At 40.6% G+C, this 27,253-nt stretch overlaps 1 protein-coding gene across 1 annotated transcript in view; it reads right to left on the bottom strand.

Moving 5' to 3' along the window:
- fras1 (Fraser extracellular matrix complex subunit 1) overlaps positions 1–27,253 on the bottom strand; it is a 218,886-nt gene that overhangs the window by 38,178 nt on the left and 153,455 nt on the right. The window contains 17 exon segments of the mRNA XM_042341116.1: positions 1,329–1,508; positions 2,256–2,375; positions 2,585–2,773; positions 3,701–3,964; positions 4,895–5,048; positions 5,561–5,751; positions 6,290–6,422; positions 7,307–7,469; positions 8,918–9,069; positions 9,481–9,722; positions 10,997–11,125; positions 12,414–12,545; positions 15,005–15,142; positions 17,033–17,147; positions 19,011–19,133; positions 21,587–21,765; positions 22,458–22,620. Coding sequence (XP_042197050.1) covers positions 1,329–1,508; positions 2,256–2,375; positions 2,585–2,773; positions 3,701–3,964; positions 4,895–5,048; positions 5,561–5,751; positions 6,290–6,422; positions 7,307–7,469; positions 8,918–9,069; positions 9,481–9,722; positions 10,997–11,125; positions 12,414–12,545; positions 15,005–15,142; positions 17,033–17,147; positions 19,011–19,133; positions 21,587–21,765; positions 22,458–22,620 — 2,767 coding nt within the window.

The raw sequence follows: 27,253 nt of genomic DNA, 5'->3' as shown, positions 1-27,253 counted from the left end.
ATAACAGTGCGCAAACTTCATTAAGATGTAAGGGAATGACATCCAAATCATCAATAACACATTTGAAATAATGGGATGTAATGTGCAGCTTCCACATGTATGGGGATGACACCCAATTGTACCTCTCTGCCTCCACCTTTGACTCCAGGACCACTGCTGCCCTGACATAATGTCTGTCAGACATCAGCGCCTCCTCACCTCAGGCGCTGACAGCATCACTATCCATGGTTGCACACTCCACCTTACTGAGCCAGTCTGGAATCTTGGGGTCTTGTTTGACCCTCAACTATCGTTTCTACCCCACATCTGCGCCATGCCTTCCCCCACTGCGCAGCTCTGCCTTCCCCCACTTCTGCAAAGTCGCCCGGCTCCAACACTGTCTCACACCGCAGGCCGCCGAAACCCTCACGCACGCCTTCATTACATCGAGGCTTGACTATGCAAACTCATTGCTTGTCGGCCTCCCCAATTCCTCCCTCCACAGGTTGCAGATCATCCAGAACTCTGCAGCCCTTGTCCTCTCCTGCACTAGGCTGCTCGACCCTATCACCCCCATCCTTACCCAACTCCACTGGCTTCCTATCACACAGAGGACACAGTTCAAGATCCTGGTCCTCACCTTCAAAGCCCTCCATGGTCTTGCTCCGTCCTACCTCTCCGACCTCCTAACCCCCTACCATCCTGTTCGCTCCCGCCACTCAGCAAGCTTCGGCCTGCTTCACATCCCCTACCTTGCTTGCCCCATTATTGGCGGGCGGGCCCTCAGCCACTCTGCCCCCACCCTCTGGAACTCCATCCTGCAGTTCCTCCATCTTGCCCCCTCCAAGATCCACCTCAAGACCTTCCTCTTCGACCGTGCTTTCGATCTCCCTGCTTCCCCCCCATGCCCTCCACCCTCCCCCACCCCGACCCTGTAATTCCATCTGTCCAGGGCCTTGGAAAGTCTTCCCGACATGAAAGGCACTATACAAATGTAATTTTGTTGTTGTTGCAGAGAAGTGAATAGAGGAGAGGTGCGCATTAGTGTGTGCGAGGGAGGGGAGCTAACACATCCAAGATACAAAGAAAGGTACTCTGCAGTTAGTGTGGGTTGTTTGTATTGGTTTTATTAATTTATCTGGTAAGAGTTTGTCTTGATTTTTTAATGCCTCGAGTCTCGAGTACTACAACCTCTCAGAGTAATATTACATTGATAAAAGTGCCTGACATTTCAGCATCGTTTCACTGAAATATTATTGCTTACTTCACAGTACGTGAGACAAAACCTTAAACAATAGATGATCCAAAGGAGACAGTCATTTCTCTGGAAACTCTTTGCTTTTATTTACCTGGGGAAGCAGCGTGTTCAATGTGGCCCAGCTGGGGTTGTTTGGTAATCCTGTAAACCAACTCACCAGGCTCACTGTCTTGGTCAGTGGCTGAGAGCTGGAGGGTGGTGATTTTTTTCACTGTGTTCTCGTCCAGTACAAGGCCTTTATTAATTACAATAGATGGTGGAAGCTTATCTTCTGCAAAACAAGAGGCAAGTACACATTAATAGCTTAGTAACCTTTAATTCGCTGGCTCCCCTGAAATCCAGGGCTGTTTCCAAATCCACCTGCTCCCCCTGGTACAACAGTCATCTCCGCTCACTTGAAATCTAAACCTGGATGCTCAACTCAGATGGCAGAAATCCAGCCTCATGATTCACCGCCATCTGTGGCTCAAGCACCAACTGCCTCTCCCTTTCACAAGCCAAAACTGATTTTTACTCCAAAGTCATCCTGGAGGCCAAACTAACCCAAAGACACTGTTTTCCACTGTCCATCACCTCCTCCGTGCACCCCCTCTAGCCTCCTCTAACCGCACATCAAACACCAGTGGATTGAGTTCAAGATCCTTGTTCTCCCTTTAAAATCCCTCCACGGTCTTGACCCACCCTACCTCTGTGACCTTCTTAAATCCTACAAACCTGCCCATTCCCTCTGCTTGGCAAGCACTGGCCTGCTTCATGTCCCCTGTCCTGCCTGCCCCACCATCAGCGAATAGGCTTTCAGCCTTTTTGTCCCCACTCTTTGGAACTGCATCCTGGAGTCCCTTTGCCTTACACCTTCCCTCATCTCCTTCGACTGTCCAGCACCTTGGAACGTCCCCCTGACGTGAAAGGCAATATATAAATGCAATTTGTTCTTATTTGAAATGAGAACAAAGTATTGGACACAATAAAAGATAAATGAAACAACCTCTATCACTAACAGGAATTAGAAAACACTCACCCAGCACGCTAATGAAGAAAGACTGATCAATCAGTTTATTTCCATCTGTATCGACCACATCAAACTTGAAAGCGAAACTCCCACCAGGCTCGCCCTTCTCATGCCGGTACTCCACGTACCCTAGCAACGCAGCAGAAAGTGGTGAGCGGTTAAAAGAAAATCTTGTTGAGTATTGTTGTGTCATAACATTATGGTTGCTCTTTTACTTTGCGAATGTTCTAACTTATGTTTATTAAGAATTCAAAGTCAAAAGTTAAACAAATGATTGAATATATTTTGGCAGACGTCTTTTTTAGGGTCTGAAGATAAAGTAGGTAGGATTCATTCACCTTTCTTGATGTCCGTTTGGGTGAAGCTTTTAATAGGTCCCCTGATGGAAATCTGAACCAAATTGTCATTTTTGGACATCTGCAGACGTCCCACAGTTGGGTCTTTGGTTATAACAAACTTGAGCTTCTCATTGTCAGAATCGATATCTGTAGCTTTTAGGTGCTGCTCAGTAATTACTGATACGGAGCCTAAATGCCATTAGAAGAAAAAAATGAATGAGTATGTACTGGTGTAATGACAAACCACTTTTTGTGGTTCCGCTTTGTAACTAAAAAGGAGTTCAGATATTTAACCGAGTATAATCTCTTTTGTGCAATTTAAATTAGACCCTCTCCTGATGCCCACACCCCTAATTACATGAATAACAGGTCAGTTAGTGACTAACTGGTTCATTCTAACCCTAACATTTCTATATAATACTAAGAATTAACATGGGGGTGGGGAATCTTCAGTTGTCAGTACATTTACTCACAAATGGTGATGAAGAGACCCTTGTGTTGAGTTTGGTAAATATAGAAAATGGAGAATAAGCTTCTAGAGTTGAAGGCAGTAATGTATCTCAAGCCTGACATGATGTTGATCAACTGTTTCGATTTCACTCTCCTGATTTATGTTACCCCAGTCTCTCAACCTGGTATTATCTTGCAGAACACTCTAGAGGCCAGAAATTCCACCTAGTCTTAGCCTGTAAGATTTGTTTTTCCTGAAAAGTTAAGTTTGTGCAGAATTGTTGAAACTTCTTAAAATCAGTCCCGATTTGGAAATCAATTCATTTTGAGACCTGTAGAAAAGCAGCTTTTGAGTTACAATTGAATTTAAGAACTTTCCACAATTCTTGTGGGGGTCTTTCATTTTAAGACATAAAATGATTTTATAGCCTAAGGCTAGATGGAATTTCAGGCTTGGGGCATTACTGGATGACAACCACCACACAAAACCTTAACAACAACTTGTATTTATGTAGCATCCTTCACACAGGATAAGCATCTCAGAGTCCTGGAACCACTTAGGGGAAAATGACAAAACAATTTTGACAAAGATATTTCGAATAAGTGTCCTGCATACTGACTGTTTTCTGTCCAGGTTTTCAATCCTGTCTGAACGCTTGCTCTTACCTGCTGCGAACTGTAGACCTCGGTTAATAGTTAATCTTGGCGCCTCATTCTTTTGCTTTTCCACTTGAAACTCCATTTTCCCATTCTCTGTATACAGCCCGTCCGTGAAGGCAAATCGAAATTCGTCAGACTGGATTATGGGCCCATCGTGGGTGTAAACTATCAGAGCGTCCAGCACATCCTGGTATGTGAAGGACGAGCCTTGAGTCAGCACACGGCCATTTTCCAGTGGCTCTGAATAAAACTGCCTTCTCCGAAGTTTGCCTTAAGTTGAAACAAAAAAGAAATGGATCATTTGTCAGAGAAACTGTTCTGGGTTCTCTTTATCTTTAGAAAAAAAAATCAACTATAAAATATTTGAGTTGTTGGAATATTCAATCCACTCTCCCCACCTAACCCCTCCCTTCAAAAAGACTGATAGCTTTCCCAGTGGTTCAGTCACCTTGTACCTTAAGACCAGCTATATGAGTGAATCTTTCAACAAAATAACATTAAAAGACTATTGAGGGTTTAGCGAATCTTCATATCCTGTGAAGTGCTCTGAGAAAGGGGCTTTACCAAACGTAAGAGAATTATTGTTATTACTTACTCTACTGCTGGAGAAAATGCATAAAACAGGCATAATTCTTCTATGCAGTGTGCTACCTACCATGTAATCCCAAAATGTTTTACTGAATGAAACTGACTTAAAAATATGCTACAAATCAGAGCACATTCTACCTTATACTTTATAATGCTACTTAAAAACAGTGCTATCCAGTGCAAGTTAGGATAAAAATCTACATTGAATGTCAAATTTGTACGCTGAATCCTGGCTCCTTCAATCTCTAAATAAAATTCTATAATTATTGTAATTTAAAAAAGCAAAATCACTGATTTCTTTTGTGTTGCAGGTTCCCGGTAGGGATAACATTAGGCAAGTTTCCTTAAATGTAATTTTGTTGATCTTACTCCACACGCCTAGCAGGTTTACTTTGTAAGTAGGAACCCAGTTGTTAGTCGATTGGTGGATGGCTTTTCCGGGGGTAATAATCCCTCTCAAAAAATAACAATTTGGTCACTCAATCCAAGAGTGTTTGTGGGACAATTTGCCCACAAAATATACAGTCAACTCATTTTATAGTGAAGTGCTTTGAGACGTCTCAAAGACATGATAATACACTATATTAAATGCAGAGATTATTATTATTATACCATGGTTTGGTTTCTTGGTCACTCTGAAAACCAATTCATTCTCTGGTGTGTCCAGGTCCTGCAGGCTCAGGGAGGTGTTTGTGATCACCACGCCAGCTCCTTCCTTCACATGGACAGTTTGGACAGTCATTCTGGGAGGTTCATCGTTCTTCCGCTGGAAACAAAGAGGGAAGCTGTGTTCAAAGCTGTCCTTTCCATAATACAGTTGCAGCCTCATTGTAATCTATAAAAGCCCAACCCATTTTATAACAAGGCTGTGATTGCTGGTTTCACCAGCTGACTGGCTCGGTCCCTGCGCTGGCAAAATGGCTGGCATTTGGGTCACAAGATTGCTGTCGATATAACTTCCTGTGCTCCGTGTATGCACAAATTGCTGACTTCCAGGTTATCAAGATTCTACTCTATGGATCCCAAAACACTGTTACAATAAGGATCGACTATATGACAATATCAAATAGGATTGAAAAAGTAAACTCAAGAGAATGCTTGCACTGATGCAACAACAAAAAGCAAAAGTTCAGGTGAAAGCCAATTGCAGAATAGACACCAGGAAGTATATCTTTACACCTGACAGAAACATTTCAGTGCAGTAACCATTCATTAAATGCATGAATAATTTATATTATTATATATTATTGTAAAAGGTGAAGTGACAGCTGACCATACCAGAATAGTGATGTTGAAGTGGTACGATGGAGACCGAGTTGTGCTGTCAGTTACATAGAAGTCGAAGCCATCTGATATTGGCTCAATATTTCGATGGACGCTTTGCACATAGTAAATACTGTTATCAAGAATGTCCTGAATAGAGAAGGGAATGCCCGGGCTGATAATAACTGCTCTGTCAATTCTTCCTTCTGTCAATAAAATCAACAACAAAAAAATTTAAATCCTGCATTATGAACATCATCTAAAGTGGTGCCAATGTGGCAGTGTCCAGAGACAAGGCAACATGGGGCCTGTCTAAGTGCTTGTGACTCATTGCCGTCCTTCGGATGAGACTTTAACCCAAGGTCCCGCCTGCATGTTTGGATGGATGTCAAAGATCCCATGGCACTGCTCTAAAAGAGCAGGGAGTTTCTCCGGGCAACTTGGCAACAATCCCACAAATAAAACATCAGTCATTCACTTCGTGGATGATAATGGGACATTGCTGTGAACAAATTGGCTGCCGTATTCGCATAGAAAGTGCACATTCATTCCAATGTATTCTGTGAATCATTTTGGGACTTCCTCCCAATGTGAAATGTATTATAACTTGAATAACTTAGTCAATAATGCCTTATACCTCAAATGTAAGGATTATTATTATTAATAATAAAATACAGTGGAAGTGTATCTGGCAGTAAGTTGAGAAATGTGTCACATAATATATTAGAAGTGCAGATACTGTACCTCTATTGAGATTTTCAATGTAGCCAAAGGTCGGTGCAGTGGTTATCCTCACCAACAGGTCTCTCTGAGGGGTGTCAAAGTCCGTGGCTAGAATACTGTGTGATGACAACAGGACTCGGCCTCCCTCTTCCACCTACATCCAGTACAAATATATATCAATAGTTATGTGTGTATATATATTATATATACTCTATATATATATATGCTCCTTTCTCCCCTAACCCCCAATATATCTGCACAATTAACCAGTGAGTAGTTGACCCACAAGGACTGGGAAGGTCCCAGATTCCAAGGTAAGCTACCTGCTCCTGATACAGAGGTGCACATGCGTGGATGTTGAGTTGGATCAGGCTGAACTGTGGTACCCCTCATGTGATACCTTAACTGTTGATTCACTATTAAGACTCACAAATGAGGCCATATGGACAAAGTACCAATAAAAGGAAGAAAAACACCAAACACCAAAAAGCTCCAAAATGCAACATAAATAGAGTAAATTTAGACCCAGGTGGAATTTCTCCTCAATCGCTCCTCAAAAGTATTTATTCCAAAACAAAATAGAAAGAAATCATCATCAAGATATTTGCCTCTTCTTGATTTTTTTTAAACAGTTTTGAAAAAGATGTACCTACTATAGTTACATGTAGATGACAATAAATATATACAGATTTAAACACTGATTCATAAACTAACAAACTAACATGTGATTTCTCTTGTGTGTGCCTGAGTATCTTGTGCCAAATTGATTTCTTAAGAACATCTTCTCAACAATTCAACAGAAGTGGAATACAACAGGGATAGATTCAATGACATTTATGTGAGGGTCTACTTTTCAGCTGTTCGCAAAGTAGCTTTGTTGCATTAATTGGGACTTTCAGTTTGTGTATATTTGAATGAATTTAGTTTGCGAATATCACAAATTAACCTACATAGAGTTAACAGATGACGCACTCATGTCCTGCATTGAATTATTGCCCTGGTCTCCTTACAACACTGGCTAACTTTTTCAAAACTTACAGTGACTTCATCTCTGATGGTAACCATTGGTGGCTGGTTCTCAACAGCAGTGATGGTGATGGTAAACATTTGGTCATTGAGTTGATTGTTATCAGCATCGAAGACATTAAAGTAGAAAATATCCGTGACTGGTTGATTGCCAGTGTCATAGTCTGTGACATATCTGTTTAGGCAGCGGAGCAAATTAGTTGCATAATGTAGACAATGTTTCATTACTTCATTCATTTCATTTAATTATTGCAAATAATAACAACTCACATTTATATAGTGCTCTTCGAATCGGATAAAGTCTCAGAGTTTCATAAGCATGAGGCAGATGCTAAGCATTGGAGGATAGGGAGGTGAGGAAAGGCACAGTCAAAGAGGTAGCTTTATAGCCTTTTTACTGAGGTCTTGTGCAGGATTTTAGGGCAAAGCACTTTGTTACAGGCAAGACTATGCCAAATGTCTGCTTGTCGGATTACCAACTTTTACTTTCACAAGCTGCAGTCCATCAGGAATTCTGCAGCTCATGCCTTCTCCGGCACTAGGCTCCGTGAGCCTATTACCCCATTCTCACTGGCTCCACTGGCTCCCCATCCTCCAGAAGATTGAGTTCAACATCCTCATCCTCACTTTTGAATACATCTACAGTTTGGTCCCACCCTATTTTTGTGACCTTTTTAAACCCTACCAACTTGCCCGCTCCCTCCGCTCAGCAGGCACTGGCCTGCTTGCCCCACCATTCAACCTATCTGTCCCTAATCTCTGAAACTTCATTCCGGAGACTCTTTGCCTTGCCCCTTCTTGCTTTCAAGGTCAGTCTCAAGCCTTTACTCTTTGACCACCTTCGGTTATCTTCCCCCCTCTCACCCCCAGTCCCCTTGACCCTCACCCCTCCCGAATCCAATCTCCAGCTCGAGTGCAAACTCTCGACTGTCCAGCACCTTGGGATGCCCTCTTGATGTGAAAGGCGCTATATAAATGCAATTTGTTATTTGTTGCTGTATCAGATGGACATATTCCTAGGCATTTCATTGATGTGATGTTGCGACTCTGTCCATATGAAGTCTAAGCATGATGATGACTTGACTTAATGACCTCTGTGAATTCAAAATGTTAATAGACAGTCTACATTATCATAAAATTAAGTATAATGGGATTTATTTAAGAACATTGAGGGAATAAAATAATTTTGCTCCTGTCACTCCTTATGGCCATTAGAAAGCGCTCGAGCAGAAAATTGGCATTATTAGTATGTGGAATAAATTTTAACTTTACTCAGAGCGACTCAATAATTCCTGAGGGTCAAACAGTACAACTATACAATCAGCAAAAGGCGTCATGAAGCACTTAACGGACTTGTGAAGAATGGTTAACATGGTAACGTGGTCATTAGTCCATGTAAGAACCAAAATGTGTCAAAACAGATGGAAAATCCTTTGCGCAAAGCTCAAAAATAGAAGGTTTTTCTTTGTGTCCACAATTAAAATCTTTAACGTTTCTTTATCAATTGCTCTTTATTTTGGTACTGCTCTTGGATATCGGCCAGAGACACTCTTCACAGGTGCTGTGAAAGTGAAAAGATCCTATCAAAATGTAAGGAGTATTATTAGTAGTTTTAACCCTTACCTGATCTTCTGGTTGTTAATATCTTCCATTGTAAAAGTTGCCAGTGCTGAGAGTTCTTCGCGGTTGTTCCCAGATTTAGTCCTGGTGAGAATGCCGTACATGGGGGGAGATATTAGCTGAATTCGGATTGCAGCGTCAGGAGAATTATTATCCTAGAGGAGAAAGGACAAGTGGTTAAATACAGATCCCTTTTGTTCTTTTTAGCATCTTTATGTACATTTTTGCTCAACTTACTTAATCACGGAAAAGGAGGGAATTTTGTGAGGGTATGTAGGAGATCAGAGATATCTGTGAGGGTTTGTAACTATAGCAGGGAGCAAGGGATATCTAAGTGTATGTACTAGAGCGGGGAGTAAGGGATATCTTTGTGAGGATATGTAGGAGAACAGGGAGCGAGGGATATTAGTGGGTTTACACAGGAAGGAACAACACTGAATCATGGAAATGAAAATAAGTATAAAATAAGCAGGGAGAATATTAGAAAAAAAGAAATAATAATGTGGGAGTCACCAAATTAAAGAAAAGCCTGAATGCCCAAGTTGCAGGTAGTATACTGTGCGTACAATGTATGCCAGGTGAGATCTTGTTACTGCCCCAGAGTTCTTCTCTGGCACTGAAATGGACAGCAGGGAACCAGGTGCAAGCTGTGGTCCATCGTTGACTGTCACCCACACTTTCAGCAGCACTGTTACTGATGTAACTCCATCAGTGACCAGGATTCTCATACTGTCTTCCGTTGTCTGACTGCCATGATGAAGATACTGAAGGGTGTTCCGTTCCACATTGTCCTGTGTGAAGGCATCTCCTGCAGAAAGCGAGAAGGCCCATTAATATAGCGCCTTTTATATCAGTCACAAGGCGCTGAACAGTCCAGCTCTTGCACCAGATCTGGGGCTGGGAGCCAGGGGAGTTGAGTCATGTGGGGCGGGGAAAGATGTCCGAAAGCGAGGTCAAAGAGGAAAGTCTTGAGGCAGACCTTGAAGTAGCCGAAGGAAGGGGCGAGTCAAAGGGACTCTGGGATGCCATTTCAAACAGTGGGGACAGATATGTTGAAAGCCTGATCAGTGCTGGTAGGGTGGGCGGGTGGGGCAGGGTACTTGAAGCAGGCCAAAGCCTACTGAGCGAATGGAGTGGCCGAGTTTGTGAGGTTGGAGGAGGTTGTAGAGGTAGGCGGGGTAGGGCAGCAATGAAGAAGCCCTGACAGGAAAGCAGAGATTATGAAAGCCATCGCCAAATCTATTCACTCAAGGATATGAATTGATTGCTGAAGTATTGCTGCCTGGACAGACAACATCAAGTCCTCACTGTGTAGGCAATGCAAATAATCCAGTCCAGCTTCTGACTTGGATGATCTCCAAATCTCAGCACGTACTTTGTTTACATGAATGCAAACGCTTCATAATATCAGCAACATGATCGTTTCAGGAAGGAAAGCTTAAGATTTGCCCACCAGTATAATACAGTGCGTCCTTTCACCATGCAGGGCGGTTTAACAAAAAAAAACTGTCCATCTAAATGAACAAGCTTTTAAGCCTGCTGGAAGCAAATGGTTTAAGGAAACCTGCAACATGGCATTGTTCTGTAGCTTAGTGTGTCGCATAATAATAATCCCTCCAAAACAAAAAACTATAATAAATTGGTCATTTTCAATCCACGACTGTTTGTGGGACACTTGGCTGACGCGTTTCGCCCACAAATATACAGTCAATTCACTTTACAGCATATTCTGTGAAGCGCTTTGAGATGTCGAGAAGACGTGAAAAGCGCTATATCAAATGCAAGGATTATTATTATCTGTGTCTAAAGGGGTAATGTCGACATTGGAACAGTACGCTATTTTTCAAATAAATGTTTTGCCAAAAGATACAGTCCTATCCTCTACAGAACCAGGAATGGAGGAATGCTGCTATTACCAAAGCCTTCAAAGGGATCACATGCAGCAAGACTGATGGGCTCACAAGGCTACATTACTAAGAAGATTCAGCAGGCATTTTTGTTCTTCTCAGTTACATGCCTTTCTCATGATCCAAGTTTCAAGCTTGTCACTTTAATGCACCACTGTTTGTGGGAAGCACTCACCTTTCCTCATCTTTTTCTGGAGTCCATAGTCAGCTATCATCAGATCACCAAACTGAGGGGGCTCCACCAGCTCAAACAGAAGGTCATCTGGGTATGTATCTACATCACTGACTGCGAGCTGGCTCAAACCTGGAACAGAAACAAAGCAACGCTCCTTTACATAATGTCAGCATTTAATTCAAGGAAGGCACGTGAGGAATTTTACTCTGCACAGCTTAAATGAGTGTCATCTTATTCATAATATATAATGAAATAAATACTATTCCTGGAATTCAAATCACATGAATTGATCAACAACACTCATTGGGGTCACCTCAACTCTCCCATCCCGTTCACCTTTGTGAATTGCTCCACCTGCCCCACGTTATCGAACAAAAGAGCACTACACAAATGCAAGTTGTTGGGGTCTCATTTGTGCGTTGGGTTAGCAACCCATGTTCAAAACATGGGAAGAGTTAACCATGTGCATATGCATGTATACATGTATATGGAGGGTGTTTTTTGTAATGAACTTCCTTCTTTATACGTGTGCAGTTAAACCAACCCACAAAGACATCACTGAAAAATATAGTGCCACATAAATCCTCCATTCTAAATTCCATTTACGGACAGAGTATAAAGAATATCAGACGATGTATGTTGTTCTTTGTGACTGGGCTTTCTGTCATCGTTCCCCCCCATCTTTCCCCTCTTTGGCTCCCACCCCCCCAGCTCAGGTGGCCAGCCCGCAGTGTGAAGCACTTTGAGATATCTCCCAAGATGAAGGGTACTGTATAATTGTATTGTATCTACAACAATATAAAATTCTTGGATTGAGGTGATTGCACTAATCTATACCATCTTGTGTTTTATAATATCTATTCTATTGCACATTAATGCACATTTTCCTATGAATAGGTGCTTGAGTTGGATGTTCTTTATTATTTTTAGCAAATTAATTTAATGTGTTCAGTTTTTTTTTCTAATTTTCCCCATTGCCATACGCTTTTCTGCTCCTGCTCTGGCCCCCCTCTTGCAGGATCAAGTTTCACACATGCTGGTTTCCTTTTGATACCCACTCAATAAGTCATTGCTCATGTGTGAGCTTTCGCAGTGAGAATCAGCAGTCCAATTGATTGTATGGGGACGTTGATCTGAGCCTGACCTCTCCCCACCTGGCTGCCACACATGCACAAACAGTAGACAGTGCTTTCTTTAGACGAACTGGGAGCAGGAGCCTAGGTGGCTTTCATCTCTTCTCTCAGAAACACTGGGAAGATTTTGACCAATTTAGCCTTTCCAGGATGAGGCCTTTATATATAGCACTCCTCACGCAGGGTAGCATCACCTTATTCACCGTGAGAGCCTGCCTGCACTTGGATACTGAAGATTTGAAATACGAACTCAAAACTAAGGGCAATTTAATATCATGGCTTACCGACAGCAGCACTTCCTCCCTGGCTGACCTTTATGAAAGGATGTGCTTCTTGGAAAACAGGAGGTTGCTGATTTGTGGACAGCAGATGAATGGTGAACTCCATTTCCGGTGAAGCATGTTCACCATCAGAGACTGAGAAGGTCAAAACAAAATCACTTTCAGGTACCCAGCTGAAACTTGCAGCCACATTCTTAATTTAACAAAAGTAAAATAAGCACAAAACAGTTACAGGAATTAATAACCCTCACCATACACACTCTCTCCTGAAATACATCAGTAAGATATGTCAGTATTATGATGGCACGCGCATGTTAATTATGTCATTGTATCTGTATGATAAAGTTTCAATATGATATGTTCGTTCTGTATGACAGTGATCTAATGCTGAATTTAAATTAGAATATTTGGTAAAAGTGCTACAAAAAAGATGTTTTGCATTGTTTCTCCATTTGTGAAAGGGCTCTTCACAGTTCTGTCGTACAACAGAGGCAGTAGCTCATCAGAATCATGTTGGGAGGGGTTATTGTATATTTGCCCAGGTAATAGGGCATATTGATCCATAAAAATAATGATCTTTGGGTCTGTCTTAGAAATATAAACCATAAAGTGAATTCAATGGCAAGCTAAGCAGTACCCTCAGGTGCAAAAGTCTTGGCTCTTGACAATATGGGCCTAATATTCTCTAAAATTGGGTAAGGAGGGTAGGAACTCTCCAGGGAACGTTGCAAACATAACTGGAACTTTCAGTCTGGTTTGGACACTCATAAGCATTATGATGGGTTTTGGTCTGTGTCAGACACCGTCTGACCAACAACAAAACAATAAAAATGCTGAAAAAAAGATTGCTATGTGTTCAGTGTCAAATAGACCCAAATGTTACTAAATTTGGTGGAATAAGTTGGAATTGAATGATAGGGAACAGGTTCTTGCTCACCAGCATCTGTTCATGTGGGTCTTGACATCACTGGACCACCCTGCTGAGGTGCGGGGGAGACGAGGGGATGACGGACAAATAAACACAGATTAGGAGGAAGACCCTTCATCCTTCCAGCTGCCAAGGCTTATGACAACCACTGGGAGAGGTCTGAGTGCAGGCAAAATGCCCCATCTCATTGTCTGGAATAGACACTTTGCCACAGGGTGGGGAGGGAGAAGGGATTTAAAGAGGCAGAGCAATCAGCCATTTACAGCAGGATATTTTCTGTTTATGATAAAGTGTAGCTTTTCTCATAGAAATCTGGTGATGATATTCTTAATATCCATGTCTGAGAATATATATGCAGAACATTTAAAATATTGTACTAATAATGCAAATGGATAGTTCACAAATATTTCAATTGAACAGTAAATTTATGGAACAGATGATATTGAAACAAAGAAACACCACATAAAATATTTGCGATATTCATGCTCCCCTGCAGATCCGAATATAAAACCCTTATTTATGTAATCATGCAAAGATGTTAACAGAACCGAGGCGAGGTTGTGTGCTTGTACATCGGCTCCTTTTGCAGTGTAGAGTGAACACTCCCTGGTTAATGCTGAGAGGATTAAAAGGATGTTAACTGCAGACTTTCTTTTGTTTACCGGTGAATGGACCTTTTTCAAAAGATTTAATTTCTCAGGTTGCAAGGTCATAATTCTTTATTTGCTTCGGAGTAGGACCACAAACCTTTTTTGCATTTTACTATAAAAAAAGTATTGATAACAAAACTTGTATTTAAGGGGTCAGGTAACAGGAGACATGCATTAGTGTGGATAAATGTCACTCCATGAAAGCCTGGCGTGTTCTAATGTCTATTCCTACATGTGGCAGGAACATCAGGGCTCAATTACACCAAGTTCACAAGGTCAGAGTCAAAAACTTGTGGTAGATAAGTATGTGGCGGATATTAGTCAATGCACTTCAGTCAATTTGAGGAACGTTTATCCTCAAGTTAGAACTATATACCTGTGAAAAGGAAGTTCACCGACTCGGGCAGACCTAGGGGAATAAAACCAGGCTCAAATTACAGAGTTTACATGTGCCCCCTGTGAGAAATGGAACAAACAAATGAGCTTGCCACCACAAAAAAACGTCCCTCAAACACTTATTTAAAGTCCTGCATGCTACAAATGGAACTGTAAACCTTGTACAGCGCAGGGTGAGAACAGCTTGCCTCGTAAGAATCTCAAGGCTAAAAATTTGCGGTGTCCGTCACTGCTAAAGTTTGGCCTCAGTGTCCCCGTCACAACATAACAGGCATGTAGGGGGCAAGATCCAGTAAATTATATATTGATATGAAAATCATATAATGTTTAATTAGTGTTAAAAGTCCTGTAATTCAAAATACTAAAGTTAACACTAATGTTCTTCCTTCCTGTGGAGATAATGAGTAGTTGTATTTCCCTCCTGGTATTTGGTAGCTACAGTTTCAGATCAGTGCGCTGTATGAAATTTGAACAGCACACTTCTCATGACAATCATTTTAAAGTTTCACTCTTTTTTTTCTACATACGGAGCTTTCTATCCCAAGGATGATGAAACAATCATGGAATAAATGGGTAGGGGGGAAGAGGAACAAATCCTATTAATTCAGTATATCTCTTACCAATGAAGGAGAACTTGAATAGGCCTTGCAAGTTGGGAGAAGCTGCCGGTGGACGGTACAGGATCATTCCGTTGTTAACGTCAGCCTGAGTAAATAACGTGACTGGGAAGAAAGGCGCCTCCGAGTGTTCAAGAGCACCTGAAATAAAGTGACAACACGATTTTACAAGAAGAGCAGAAAGACAACTGAATTGGCAAGCACTATCATTTTAACATGAATTTCCTTTTTTGTTGTGAAAACTGTATTGAAGTTAATTATTAGGGCACAGGACAAAATGTGTGAAATTATTAATTTGTCGTCAAAATTCAGATATTTGAGACTATAAATGAATAATTTCGTCCACATCAACATCAAACTATAAGACCCGTAGTATCTCACTGAAAAAGAATTCTCGATTTTCCTGGTTACCTCTGTATAGAATAATTAAGACAGTAAATCCGGAGTTTATGTAGGACCATAAACTGTGAGAGATAAAACTCAACTATCTTACAAACAGGGATTATGTTACAGCCATAAATGTCTGCTGAGTTATACATAGTTATTCACGGGATAGAGATGTAAAGACTATGGGTGATATAACAGCAACTTGCATTTATATAGCGGTCTTCACACGGGTAGAGTCCCGAACCTTTATCTGCAACCTATAGCTGTCAAACACTGGTATCTGTAAATTGTTCAGTGACTTGCTACACTTGAAGATTCACCCCTCCAATGACATGACTAGAAATGTTATACGTTTTAAAGAAAGGCACTAAAACGTGTAATTATTTTATCACATATTATTTTATTAAAACTGGTTCAGCTACTGTTCACTGGTACAGTAAACTCTTGATAACTCGTCACTCCGAGGAAAACAACAACAAAATAGGGGCTCAGTGATGAGTTATCCAGAGTGGCGAGTTGGGCATATAATAATAATAATCCTTGCATTTGATATAGCGTTTTTCACATCGAGAGGACGTCCCAAAGCGCTTCACAGAACACATTGTAAAGTGAATTGACTGTATATTTGTGGGCGAACACGGCAGCCAATTGCGCACAGCAAAGTCCCACAAACAGTCGTAGATTGAAAATGAACAATTTTTACTATTGTTTTTGGTTTTGGAGGGATTATTATTAGGGTGTGGAGTAAGGAAACTTGCCCAAGGTTTCGCCCTGCCTGGAATTGAACTCAGGTCTCTCACTTGCAAAGCGAGTGCTCTAACCACTAAGCTACAGGACTCCACAATGTATATGTATCAATACATCAATAAATGTGGCCAAGACATTGATAAAATGATGTATTAAGTGGCAGTGATACGTTAAGCCAGTGCTGAGTTATTAGGAGTTTATCGTACTATGAAGAATCAGTTTGAGAAATATTTTTAAAAATAGGAGCTCAGCTCTTCCCAGATGTAATTGTTAATACACTGTATTGTTTCCCCAGTTAATTTGCGCAGAACGTTGTCTGACAAATAGCCATGAAATTAATGACTCATTTTATTTTGGGTGATTGGTGACCAGGACACCGAGAGTAACTCCCCTCTCTTTTCAAACAGTACCAGGGGACATCTTTTGTGTCCACCTGAGCAGACAGGTGGGTCCTTGGTTTCACGTCCCATCTGAAGGACAGCTTGGCTGGCAGCTGGACACGGGTTAAAAGAGCAAGTCAGCAGCAGAAAACAAAACCCTCTTTCATTCCCAAAACTCATCTATGCTGTGAAACCTTCAATAACTTTTACAATCAATGGATCTGACAGAAACATTTTATAAAACTGGTCTGGATCCCTAAACCCTACCTGTAAACTCAGGAAAAATGTATTTGACATAAATATGAGCATCGATACTTTAAAATGCAGCATTCTTTTCTCTTTTTGCCAGTTTTCACCCACAAATACACAGTCACTACACTTCACAGTAAAACCCTTTGTTTTGACAACATGGTAAGGCACTATATCAAATGCACATGTTATTTATTTATTATTTTCTCTTTTGTTGACCACCATACATACGTACAAAAGAAGCTAACAATCTTATATCAATACTTGCCATGTTCTGGGGCCAGTGGTGCAGTGATGTTGTAGATTAGATCTTGGCTGGGAGTATGTCTGTCTAGAAATGACAGTTGGGTAGCCTGGATTACAGTAACTCGATCTTCAAGTGCCTAGTAAAAGAAAAGTATAATTTCATCTAAAAATACTGCACGGAAACAAACATTGGGGTTCAAAATGTGGCATTTGCTTCCTTAATTGTCTTAATTGTCTGAGCGGGTGTGGAGACTGTAGCCCTGCTACTTTTATCTCTTCATCAGGGTTTTTATAATTTAGGAACCCAGTTACATTAGAATACATTAGAATATACAGCACAGAAACAGGCCTATCGGCCCAACTGGTCTATGCCCGGACATCTTTAATGTCCACCTGAGCAGACAGGTGGGGCCTTAGTTTAACAGTTGTTAGTTGATTGTTAGATTGCTTTTCCGGGTATAATAATGCATTCAAAAGAATAATAAAAACTAGATATTAATTTGGCCACTCAATCCACGACACTGCTGTGCACAATTGGCTGCGGTGTTTTGCTCACAAAATGCAAGGATTATTATTATTGTATTAATTTGGTGCATAGCAATTCGGAGTCACAGACAGCAGCTCCTTCTGGCACCATTCTGATCTGTTGGTGTTCCACTGCAACTAGATTTACTTGGAACAGAATTCCTGCAACACTTGGAATCCTTAATTAGCACGATCCGTGATCCTTTGAGCTTTCTGTATTGTAAAAATACAATCAGGTATCCCATTGGCAGTCAAAAGATCTGTGAGCTGGAAGTCCAGCAGAAGACCCAATTTTTAGGATGTCACCATTGCGAATAGAGTGGATGGTGATAGTGAGGGGGAGAGAGAAAGGTGATCAGTCAATGTGCATATGTGATTTCTGCTGCATAAATACTAAATAAACCCAGTTGGTGTTTAGACCAAGGACAGAAAAATACAAGGTTATTCTTCTCTGTCCGTAGAATATTGTCACTGTCAAAGGCTGGTACATTTACTGACAAGGCAGAATCACCCCTACATCTTTAATTTACAAAGTTAAAATGCCATAAATCAATAAACAAAATGTTAAAAAAACACTTCTATTGCCAACATATGCAGCAACCGGATTGCCCGCTATATTTTACAGCACTTATAAAATACCCACACGTTCACCGCTTCTTATCTAATGTTCAGCTGTGTGCAGCCAGCAGGAAATTCGGATTGCAAGCAATGCCGATTTGCAAGATTGCCCTGAATACAGATGTGGTTTTATGGCTACATCATGGTTTTAATTGACTCACAGAGGTTAAGAATTTATCAAAGGGATGACAGTTGGAATACTAATTTTGTGCAGAAAAGATCAAATACAAGCAATTAAAACAGACAACTAACATTGCTTTGAGATGAAAACAATTATGTATGGGGAACCAATAGTTACATGCTGATCATCACAACATTTGAATGATTCAATGATGAAATCAACCACAATAGTTTGTTTTTAAATCCTTCACACAGGATAGCGTCTCACAGCTTACCCTCTGAGTCCTCACCCGCAGAAACCCTACCCTGACAGCTCTCTAAAATCTCTCTGCTTTGTGCTCCCCCTCTGTTTTCTAAACTCAATTAAAAACAGATCTCTTTGATCGTTCCTTAGTTAAACCCTCAAATTCCCCTCCTTTCCTGTCTGTTTGGTGATCTTCATCATCTTCTTGAAGAACTTTGAAATGTTCATCCTTTGTTCAAGGTGCAACCTAGGAAACTGTAAGTTTTAACACCTTGATTTTTGTTATTATATATGTTAAAGTATAAAGTTCACATCACTCCTGACGTGGGTGAGATCTTTATGCTGTTATTTAGTAAACCATATTGAAAGAGAGCAGCTTAAAACATCAAAAATAACGGAAAACATTAAGATCTAGAACCTCATGCAGAGATCTAACTTCATTTTACTTGGAAAAACACACCAGATGTGGACCAAATAATGAGGCAATTCTTACTGTGATTTGTAGAGGGGTAATAATCCCTGGAGCCAGCTGTGGGGCCTCTTCGTTCTCCTGTAAAATTCCAATTTGAAATACATGGCTCTCAGTTCCACTGTATGTTCTGGGATCATTTGTAACCTGCAAAAGCCATGAGAAAAAAATCCTTTCTTACAGTGGTTTATCACATAGCATTTTGACAAGTTCACATCAAAGGGTTATTTTTACACACACACAATTGCTGGGTCGTTGAAACGTTAACTGAATGCACATTTCAGTGAAAAGAAAATCAGGGTCCATTAATATGGAGCTGTAATAGAGTAAATGTGAGGCCACAAACGTAATTCATTATTTAACTTGAAGTTATTAGTGCTCCAAGATACTACCGTGTGAAGGACACTATATAAATGCTTGTATCAGAACCGAGACCGTTAGAAGAGAGGTCAGGTAGTACTTTTTCATACAGAGGGTAGTGATGATGTGGAATGCTCTGCCCCAGAAAGCTGTAAACGAGGAATCAAAAGGAATGTTTAGAAATCAGATAGACAGTACTTGGTTAGGAATATTCATCTAATTCAGCTAATAAATTGGTGGAAACGCTTGATGGGTTGAATGGCTACCTCTTGTTCTCCCTTTCCTATATTCCTGGATGGGTTCCCTTGTCCACGTACTGTCTAGATCCCGAGATGCATTTATTCAGCGGAAGTTTTATTTGAACTTGTTCTTGCACATTAATGATTCATCTGGTCACAAACTATAATGCAACCATGGAGGCTGAGGTTTGATTGACTGGGAAACCAGAATCCAAAACTTACTCTCAGCCATCAATTGTATTTGCAAAGAAAAAAGTACTCTCACTTCTAAAACAGATAGACAGATAGAAGTAGCTAAAATAATAATCCCTCCAAAAAACCAAAAACAATAATTAAATTGGTCATTTTCAATCTACGACTGTTTGTGGGACATTGCTGTGCGCAATTGGCTGCCGCGTTCGCCCACAAAATATACAGTCAATTCACTTTACAGTATAGAAGTACGCTAAAAAGGAATTGATTATTATTATAGAAGTAGCTAAAAGAATTTTAGAAAAAGGTTAGGATGAGAAAGAATGCAAAAAGGCTCGGAGCAAGAAAAGGTCACTGGATCCACCAACCATTCCTTCCACTGACCACGCAAAACTTTCCCACCATAACTCTACTCACTCTCTCAATCTTCTGGAAGAAAATATTGACTAGAAAACATGCTTCATATAAATATAAATCAAGGAACTTCAGATAGTTGCATGTAGCTATTTCTACAAGGTCCTGAAATCAGTACTGACGCATCCTCCAGTACAGCCTAAAAAAGGTGAGGTTGATTCATTTTACTGGAATTAAATAGCTTATCCATATCCAAGTCTCGGCTGTAAAGAGAGGTAAGGCAGAGGAAAGTATGTTGCTTAGGAGACTGTTCCACAGGGACCTTTCTGTAAAGCAATAAACATTTCATGGAGCTTTTGCACCTGGCAAACATTTGGTGGTTGCAACAGCTGGACTTGTATTTCATCTTTAGTACAAAGCAAGCACATCTTTAAATAAAAATAGTTAATCAAACAGCCCTCGCCATTTCCTCTAGTTACTGAGTTTCCCATTTATCTTTATAAAGCACTTTAAGTGGGTTTCCCAATGACTCAGGTGAGTTTATTCAGTAAATCACCTAGATTGATAACGGTCTCAGGCTCAATCGCCAGGATGTGCTGTGGAACTCGGAGGGGTGATGATAGAGGGTGCTTTGACTGGGCTTTACACTCCGTGGGAGAAAGGGAGGGAAAGGAACCAGGGATCCTGCATATGGCTGTCACTCAGAGACCCCTTCACCCCAGTTGAAGGCTAAATATCTGATTGTTGAATATCGGCAGTCTTGGTCTTGATGATAATGCTCCTTGTGGTCAAAAAAACACCAACACTTACTGTCAAGGCTCATGTCCTGTATAGTCACTTGGGCAAGACATCAGGGAGTGCATGATGCCCTCAGAACCATACCTCAGGAAAAGGTCAAATAAGTCGAAAACATTCAGGAGAGAAGAAAATAGATGCTACTAAACAAATTTACATTTATACGATGTCTTTCACATCGGGAAAACTTCCCATGGTGCTTCATAGTTAGAGAAAGATTTGTGAAGAAAAGAAAATGAATCACTTAAAACTTGATGTTTTCCCCTCCCCACCTCCTCCTGGCGCCCACCACCCCTTTCCCACTCCACCCCCCTCCCCCCCTCACTGATCGGGTAGCCATCCAGCACTGTGAAGTGTTTGGAGAGCTCGTCCTGATATGAAGACACTATATAAATGTAAATTGTACTATAATTGTTTCCAAGATGGAAGCAGATTGGTGAGGGAGAATCAATAAGAAAAATATTTCTTACAATTTAATTGTTGTTTTGACAGCGGATTCCAGAAAAGATTTAAAATACCTTTCCAAATGTTGTACTTCTGCTGGCTCAAAGTGGGTTGCAAATTTTTAACAGTGTAATAAGTTTGATATTTTTGGTGCTAACCCTATTCCTTTTTAGGGATGAGGGGACCTATTCAACAGCAACACTGGCAGTATTGTACCTGAAAGTTGAATGAGTCCTTCGTAGAGATTGTCCCTGAGTGCCTGTACCACACAATACCGTCATCAATGTCCTGCTGAGTGAAAGAGGTGGTCACAGTAGCTATCCTCCCATCTGGAAGCCTTTGCCACCCATCTGCCGGACCATCAGCTGGCATCGGCACCAATAGGACCATATCACCTGTTGACAGCAAGTGTTAGTGGTGAATCTCAATGCTACCAGTTGTACAATTAGTTCCCCTGGAGATAAACAACATCAAATTAAAATTGAGTTGGATATGCAAATTCAACATTAATTGTCATAGTAGAACCACGGACACAGGTGGAGACCATTCAGCCCATCCTGTCAGTGCTGGTTCTAAAAAACAACTTTATCCCATTTTCTTGCCTTTACATTTCAGATATTTATCTGATTCCCTCTTAAAAGCGGATATGGATTCTGCCTTAACCACCATTCTAGTTTATACATTCAACATCTCAACAATTTTCTGTTTAAAACATTTATTTTCCTAACTTCTCCCTTTGTGTTTCCAGTAGCACAGGAAAACTTGCATTAGTCTTCTCGTTATAATTGTATAATCACCTAAGTCATACATTCACCCAAGTCCTAGTAAATCTGCTCCCCTATCCTCCATTATTCCTGCACTTACCGGTTGCATTGAACAGTCTCCCAAATAAAATTAAATCACTCACTCCGTGGCTCCAAGGCTGTTTGTGGCACATTGCTGTGAGTAATTGGATGTGTTTCACCCACAAAATACACAGTCAAAACACTTTACAGTATATCCTGTGAAGTGCTTTGAGACATCTCGACGATGTGATAAGGCGCTATATCAAATGTAAGGATTATTATTAACATTAACGGTTACCTACCAAATCTAGGATTTTCTTTTGCATGAGTTAGGGTGAAGATGATCTCTGAATCACTAACGTCTTTGTCCACTGCCCTCAGCAGTTTGTTGTTGATCTGCAGTAATCCCCTCTCAGGGACCCATCCCGGTGAGTTAGTCACTACATGTGGCCCTTTATCTTTCTGCTGGAAAATGAAATACAACAAAAAGCAATAAAATCCAGGGAACTGGGTGCTAAGTGGGTATCATACAGTTGTTTCACATCTGGGATTCAACTCTTCTTCTGTCACCTTGTGGCTACAAAACTCCTCGATGAAATGAGTTTGGACCATGTCAACTCAGTTCTGGTGGTGTCTTCTGTGTTCCACCATTGGCGGCCGTGCTTTCACCCTCTAAACCTGAACCTCTGGAATTCCCTGCCTCAATCTCTTTACCTATCTTCAGATCACATCTGAAGACTTTCCTCTAGGACAGTGCCTGCCGAGAGTCATCTCCTTCTGGCTCAGCATCAAACTCCACCATTGAGCAACGCCACCCATGGAGAGGGACGCTAAATTAATGCAAATTACTGTTGCATTGCCACAGCACCAAAAGGGACGCAATTCCACCTGGGTACAGAGTTACTCTTGATAGCATTTCAGACCATCCAAAAGTTAGCAAATTGTTGAATTCAGTCTTATCTTTAAATTGTGTTTATCTGTAGCTCTTAAAAAATACTTACAGTAAATTAGCTTCAAAGTTCAGGCTGTATTTAAGAATTTACCAAATTCTTAAGGTTCTGAAATGGAATTTCTCCCCAATAATTTTCCCAACTTCCATCACAATAGTACTAAATTACCCAGACTGATTGCAATAGTAAAATAGTAATTCTTAAAAATAATAGTAATTAGCATAAATCATGTAAACTTCAAATGTTGAGAAGTGATTCACAAGGGATTTCTGTAAAGTGTAGTGACGGTGCATTTGTATGGGAACATGACAACCAAATTGCACACAACGGTGTCCTACAACCCAGTCAATCAGAATAATAAAGGGATTCTTTATTGAGGAATCCCATCAGTTTGCCAGCACTCTGCTCCAAAGTAGAAGTGAATCAGAGCAGAGTTCCTGTGGCTGGTATTCCCTTTACTTTGGACTGTCATCCTAAAACCAGCATTTCAAAAGTGGTGAAATGTTTTGAACTACAGATAAATATACAGAGAAATCAAAAAGTTAAGGAAAATCCTGAGGCACCCAAAGATCCTTTACAGAGTGAGTTAGCTGAATGACTGACCCCTCTCACTGTGAGCACAGGGGGGCAGTGTACACATCCTTTTCTTGCATTCCAACAGTTTGTTGCAGTCAAAAACATTCAGCACATTTAGCAGAAGAATAAAAGAAATGCTGTCGGTCGTGACTGAACTTTAATTTCTGAATGGAAAAATTAACCTCTTCTTTTTGGGGGCATGATCGGAAGATCAAAGTCTGTGGCTGGAATGGGAAGGGACCCTGAACGAACATCAGTCGTTTGAAATTCAGAGATTAGAGTGAAGACTGCAAATAAGAAACGCCTGCGTTATTCATAAGCTTCCAGGAACACAGTTGTGATGAATAAAATTTATTTTGTTCAAACAGCGTACGAAGGACAAAATCAAAGAGCTGGCATATCAGTAGCAGAGGCTTATGTTGCATCTGGTCTTTGCTGAACACGGCAGTGCTAGGCTTTACAAATCAACCTCATAACCTCCTATATCTGGCTTGCGCCCTCTCTCTATCTGTCTTCAAGTCCTGCCTTAAAAATGACCTCTTCAACTGTACCTATGGTCACCCTCTGCTTCTCCCTTCAACCCTGCTCAGTATTTGTTCCCGCCACTGTAAATCGCTGCAAGACATTATTCTACGTGAAGGCCGCTATGTAAATGCAAGTTGTTGTTGTTGCTGGGGCAGTTTATTTCAATCTGTTTTTCCACACTGAAGAATGCCCCAGCTTTCAGAGAGGGGGAAACAATCTATCACTCTTAAATCATTAGAAAATCTAGCAAGTAATCCACATAATCACCAGGAGACCCTTCACTGTAGGAAATGAATGTTCTGGTCGATTTTTTGTGCTAAAAGATCCGCAAACTAATTGTGTGCTACATTGAGCTGAACTCTTTGGTAATTGTGCCAATCACTTTGCAAAATGAACTAAATTGAAACATTGCAAGCACAAACAATTGTGGCTTAAATTGGAAGATGGAAATGATTACAAGAAAGGGTTTGGTTGCAAAGGACAAACATCATTAAAGTACCATGTTAGTCAAATAGGCAAATGTGTGCACAAGGCTTTAGAATTAAACAAGTAAGCAAGTTTGCCAAACAAATTTGGAGGCCACACTGATAAGGTGCAGCTATTTATGTATTACAGTTTTCCCTCTGCAGTGCTCTTCTCCCATGACTTGCAGTAGATTGTGCACTGTGAAAACGCTGCCCTTTAGAATGACAGAGGTAGACCACAAAGCATTGATTGAACATCTACAAGCTTGCACATACACAACTAAACAGGCAGTGGGGAGATATTCCACGTCGGTCTATATTTACTCAATTTATATAACATTTCAGAGCGTCCAGAATTTGGCAACTTCTTCTAAGAAACTACAGATAATCAACTTCAAAGTTAAGATTGAATTGAACAACTTGCCAAATTCTGGGTGTTCTAAAATGCTACATAGAGTAAATCTAGACCCGGGGGAATTTTTTTATTAATATATCCGTGTTTACCGCATCAAAGCAAGGGATCGTAACTCTGGCCAATGAAGCACTGCATAACCAGTGATGAAATCATCTACACTCCGACCAAGTACAGGCCTTGTTTAGAAACCTGCTCCTCCATCTGTCCATCTATCTTCAAAGTATTTCTAAGTGACATTTCCAAATTTGTCTCCACTTTTAAAACCTGCCTTAATCATGCCTCTTCGACTACGTTTTCAACCATCTTTCCCCTCCCCTTCTCACCTACTGTTTTTTCCCCCAGCTCAAACTTCCAGTCATTTGTACGAAATACTTTGAGACGTCATCCCGTTGTGAAAGGTGCTACACAAGTATGTATTGCTATTTAGTCCTGAATGCTGATAATTCTGTAGTGTGGGCTTTCATCCATTGAAAGCACAGCAATATAGTTTCAATCATAAAATACACAAATTTTATTATTAATAATAATTTATATTAATCCATAAATTATTATGTAATTATTATGTAATAAAACACAAGTGATTTTTTTTCTTATGTTTCACAAGAGAGGTTCAGATGAAGAAGTCTCTTTTGGCCAATTTAATTTAATCGTTCCATAATATCAATACCACCATCCTCTCAGAAGCATTTTCTTAAACGAGTCCAGTGTTCTACCCTCAATCACCCTCATTAGTAATCCATTCCAGTTGTTAATTACACTCTCTGTGAAAAAAAATCTTCCTTGTTTCTGTCCTGAAATTGGTATTTGCAACCCTGAACCTTTGGCCTCTTATTTTTTTGCTTTCAATCCCATTCAAAATCAATTAGAATTTTATACACCTCTATAACAAACCCTCTAAGATGTCTCTTTTCAAGGCTGAAAAGCTTTAGTTTATCTAATCACTGCTCACTGCTCATTCCTCCAACACTAGGAATCCTTCACGCTCTCCTCTCCAGGACCCGGGCACAACCCTTATGTCACAACAACCAGAAATGAATGGAATACTCCAGTCCAGTCTGACCAGAGAGAGCACTGTACGGTTTGAGCATAGCTTCTCGGGTTCAGAATTCAACTGATTTCATCAACAATGCAACACAAACCCAGTTACCACAATTCTTGCTAAAGGTAGATTGAATTCACTTATAATGAGGTTGGGGGCAGATGTGAATTTTCTTACTTGAAAATCTAAATTGTGCCAACCAAAGCCTATCATTGTGAAAAAAATGCATTGTCTGTTGTTTTTTTAAGGGTAGAAAATTATCAGGAAGAAGAACAAATGGGAGCTACCCAAGGCATGACTGAAATATAGCATACTGCTCCACCACAGCTCACACCCTACATCTGTAGCTGTAAAATGATCAGGTCAAAATGCACTAAACCTGACAGGATCCCTGTGAAGTGCTTTGAGGTGTCTCAATATAGGGGCGATATTGAATGCAAATATTACTATTATAATACTGCTCCAGGTGCAATCTCTGAGGTACCCTGGTTGAATTCATTTCAAATCGGAGAAAAAAGGAGGAAAAAGGACGCCCCACATAATGAACAAGTGTTTTTGTTGAGCAGATGTGTCTGGTCAATCAGAGTTCTCTTTATCTTAGGTAGGAATGTATTGGTTTAATTCTGGAACAGCAATTATTGTATTCTGGCCTCAGTTCCTATGTAAATGTTGTTCCCTGTTTGTGTGCAAACTCAACCTTCTGCTCTAAATTCCTTTTGGCAAGGTCTACCAAAACAATAACTTGCAACAACAACATAGTGCCCTTCACACCGGGTCGAGTCTCGGAGCGCTTAAACCCTGGGTATGTTCCCCTGCCTTACGTAGCAATCAAACAGAGGATCATAAGTTCACATAGAATTAAAGCATGGAGCCATGCCTAACTGGACCATGCCTTATTTACACTCCCACACGATCCTCCACCCAAATGTGTGGCAGTACTTGTGAGGTTCTTCTGTAGTCTTGATGAAGCCGGGCTTATATTTAAAAATGTAGCCTGGAGCAGTAGTTTAATGGAACACATGTGATTCTGTTTCCTGCAAATTTCTGTCAGCACTTCCACATTGAAGATCATTCAGTTCAGCTACAGAGTGCTACTTTATTATCAAAACGCTCCATTTTTAAATACCAC

The sequence above is a fragment of the Callorhinchus milii genome, unplaced genomic scaffold (genome assembly GCF_018977255.1).
Source record: "Callorhinchus milii isolate IMCB2004 unplaced genomic scaffold, IMCB_Cmil_1.0 Scaffold1, whole genome shotgun sequence".
Classification (NCBI taxonomy): domain Eukaryota; kingdom Metazoa; phylum Chordata; class Chondrichthyes; order Chimaeriformes; family Callorhinchidae; genus Callorhinchus; species Callorhinchus milii.
Note: the sequence above shows the minus strand (reverse complement) of the source record. Positions and strands in the feature narration are given on the sequence as shown.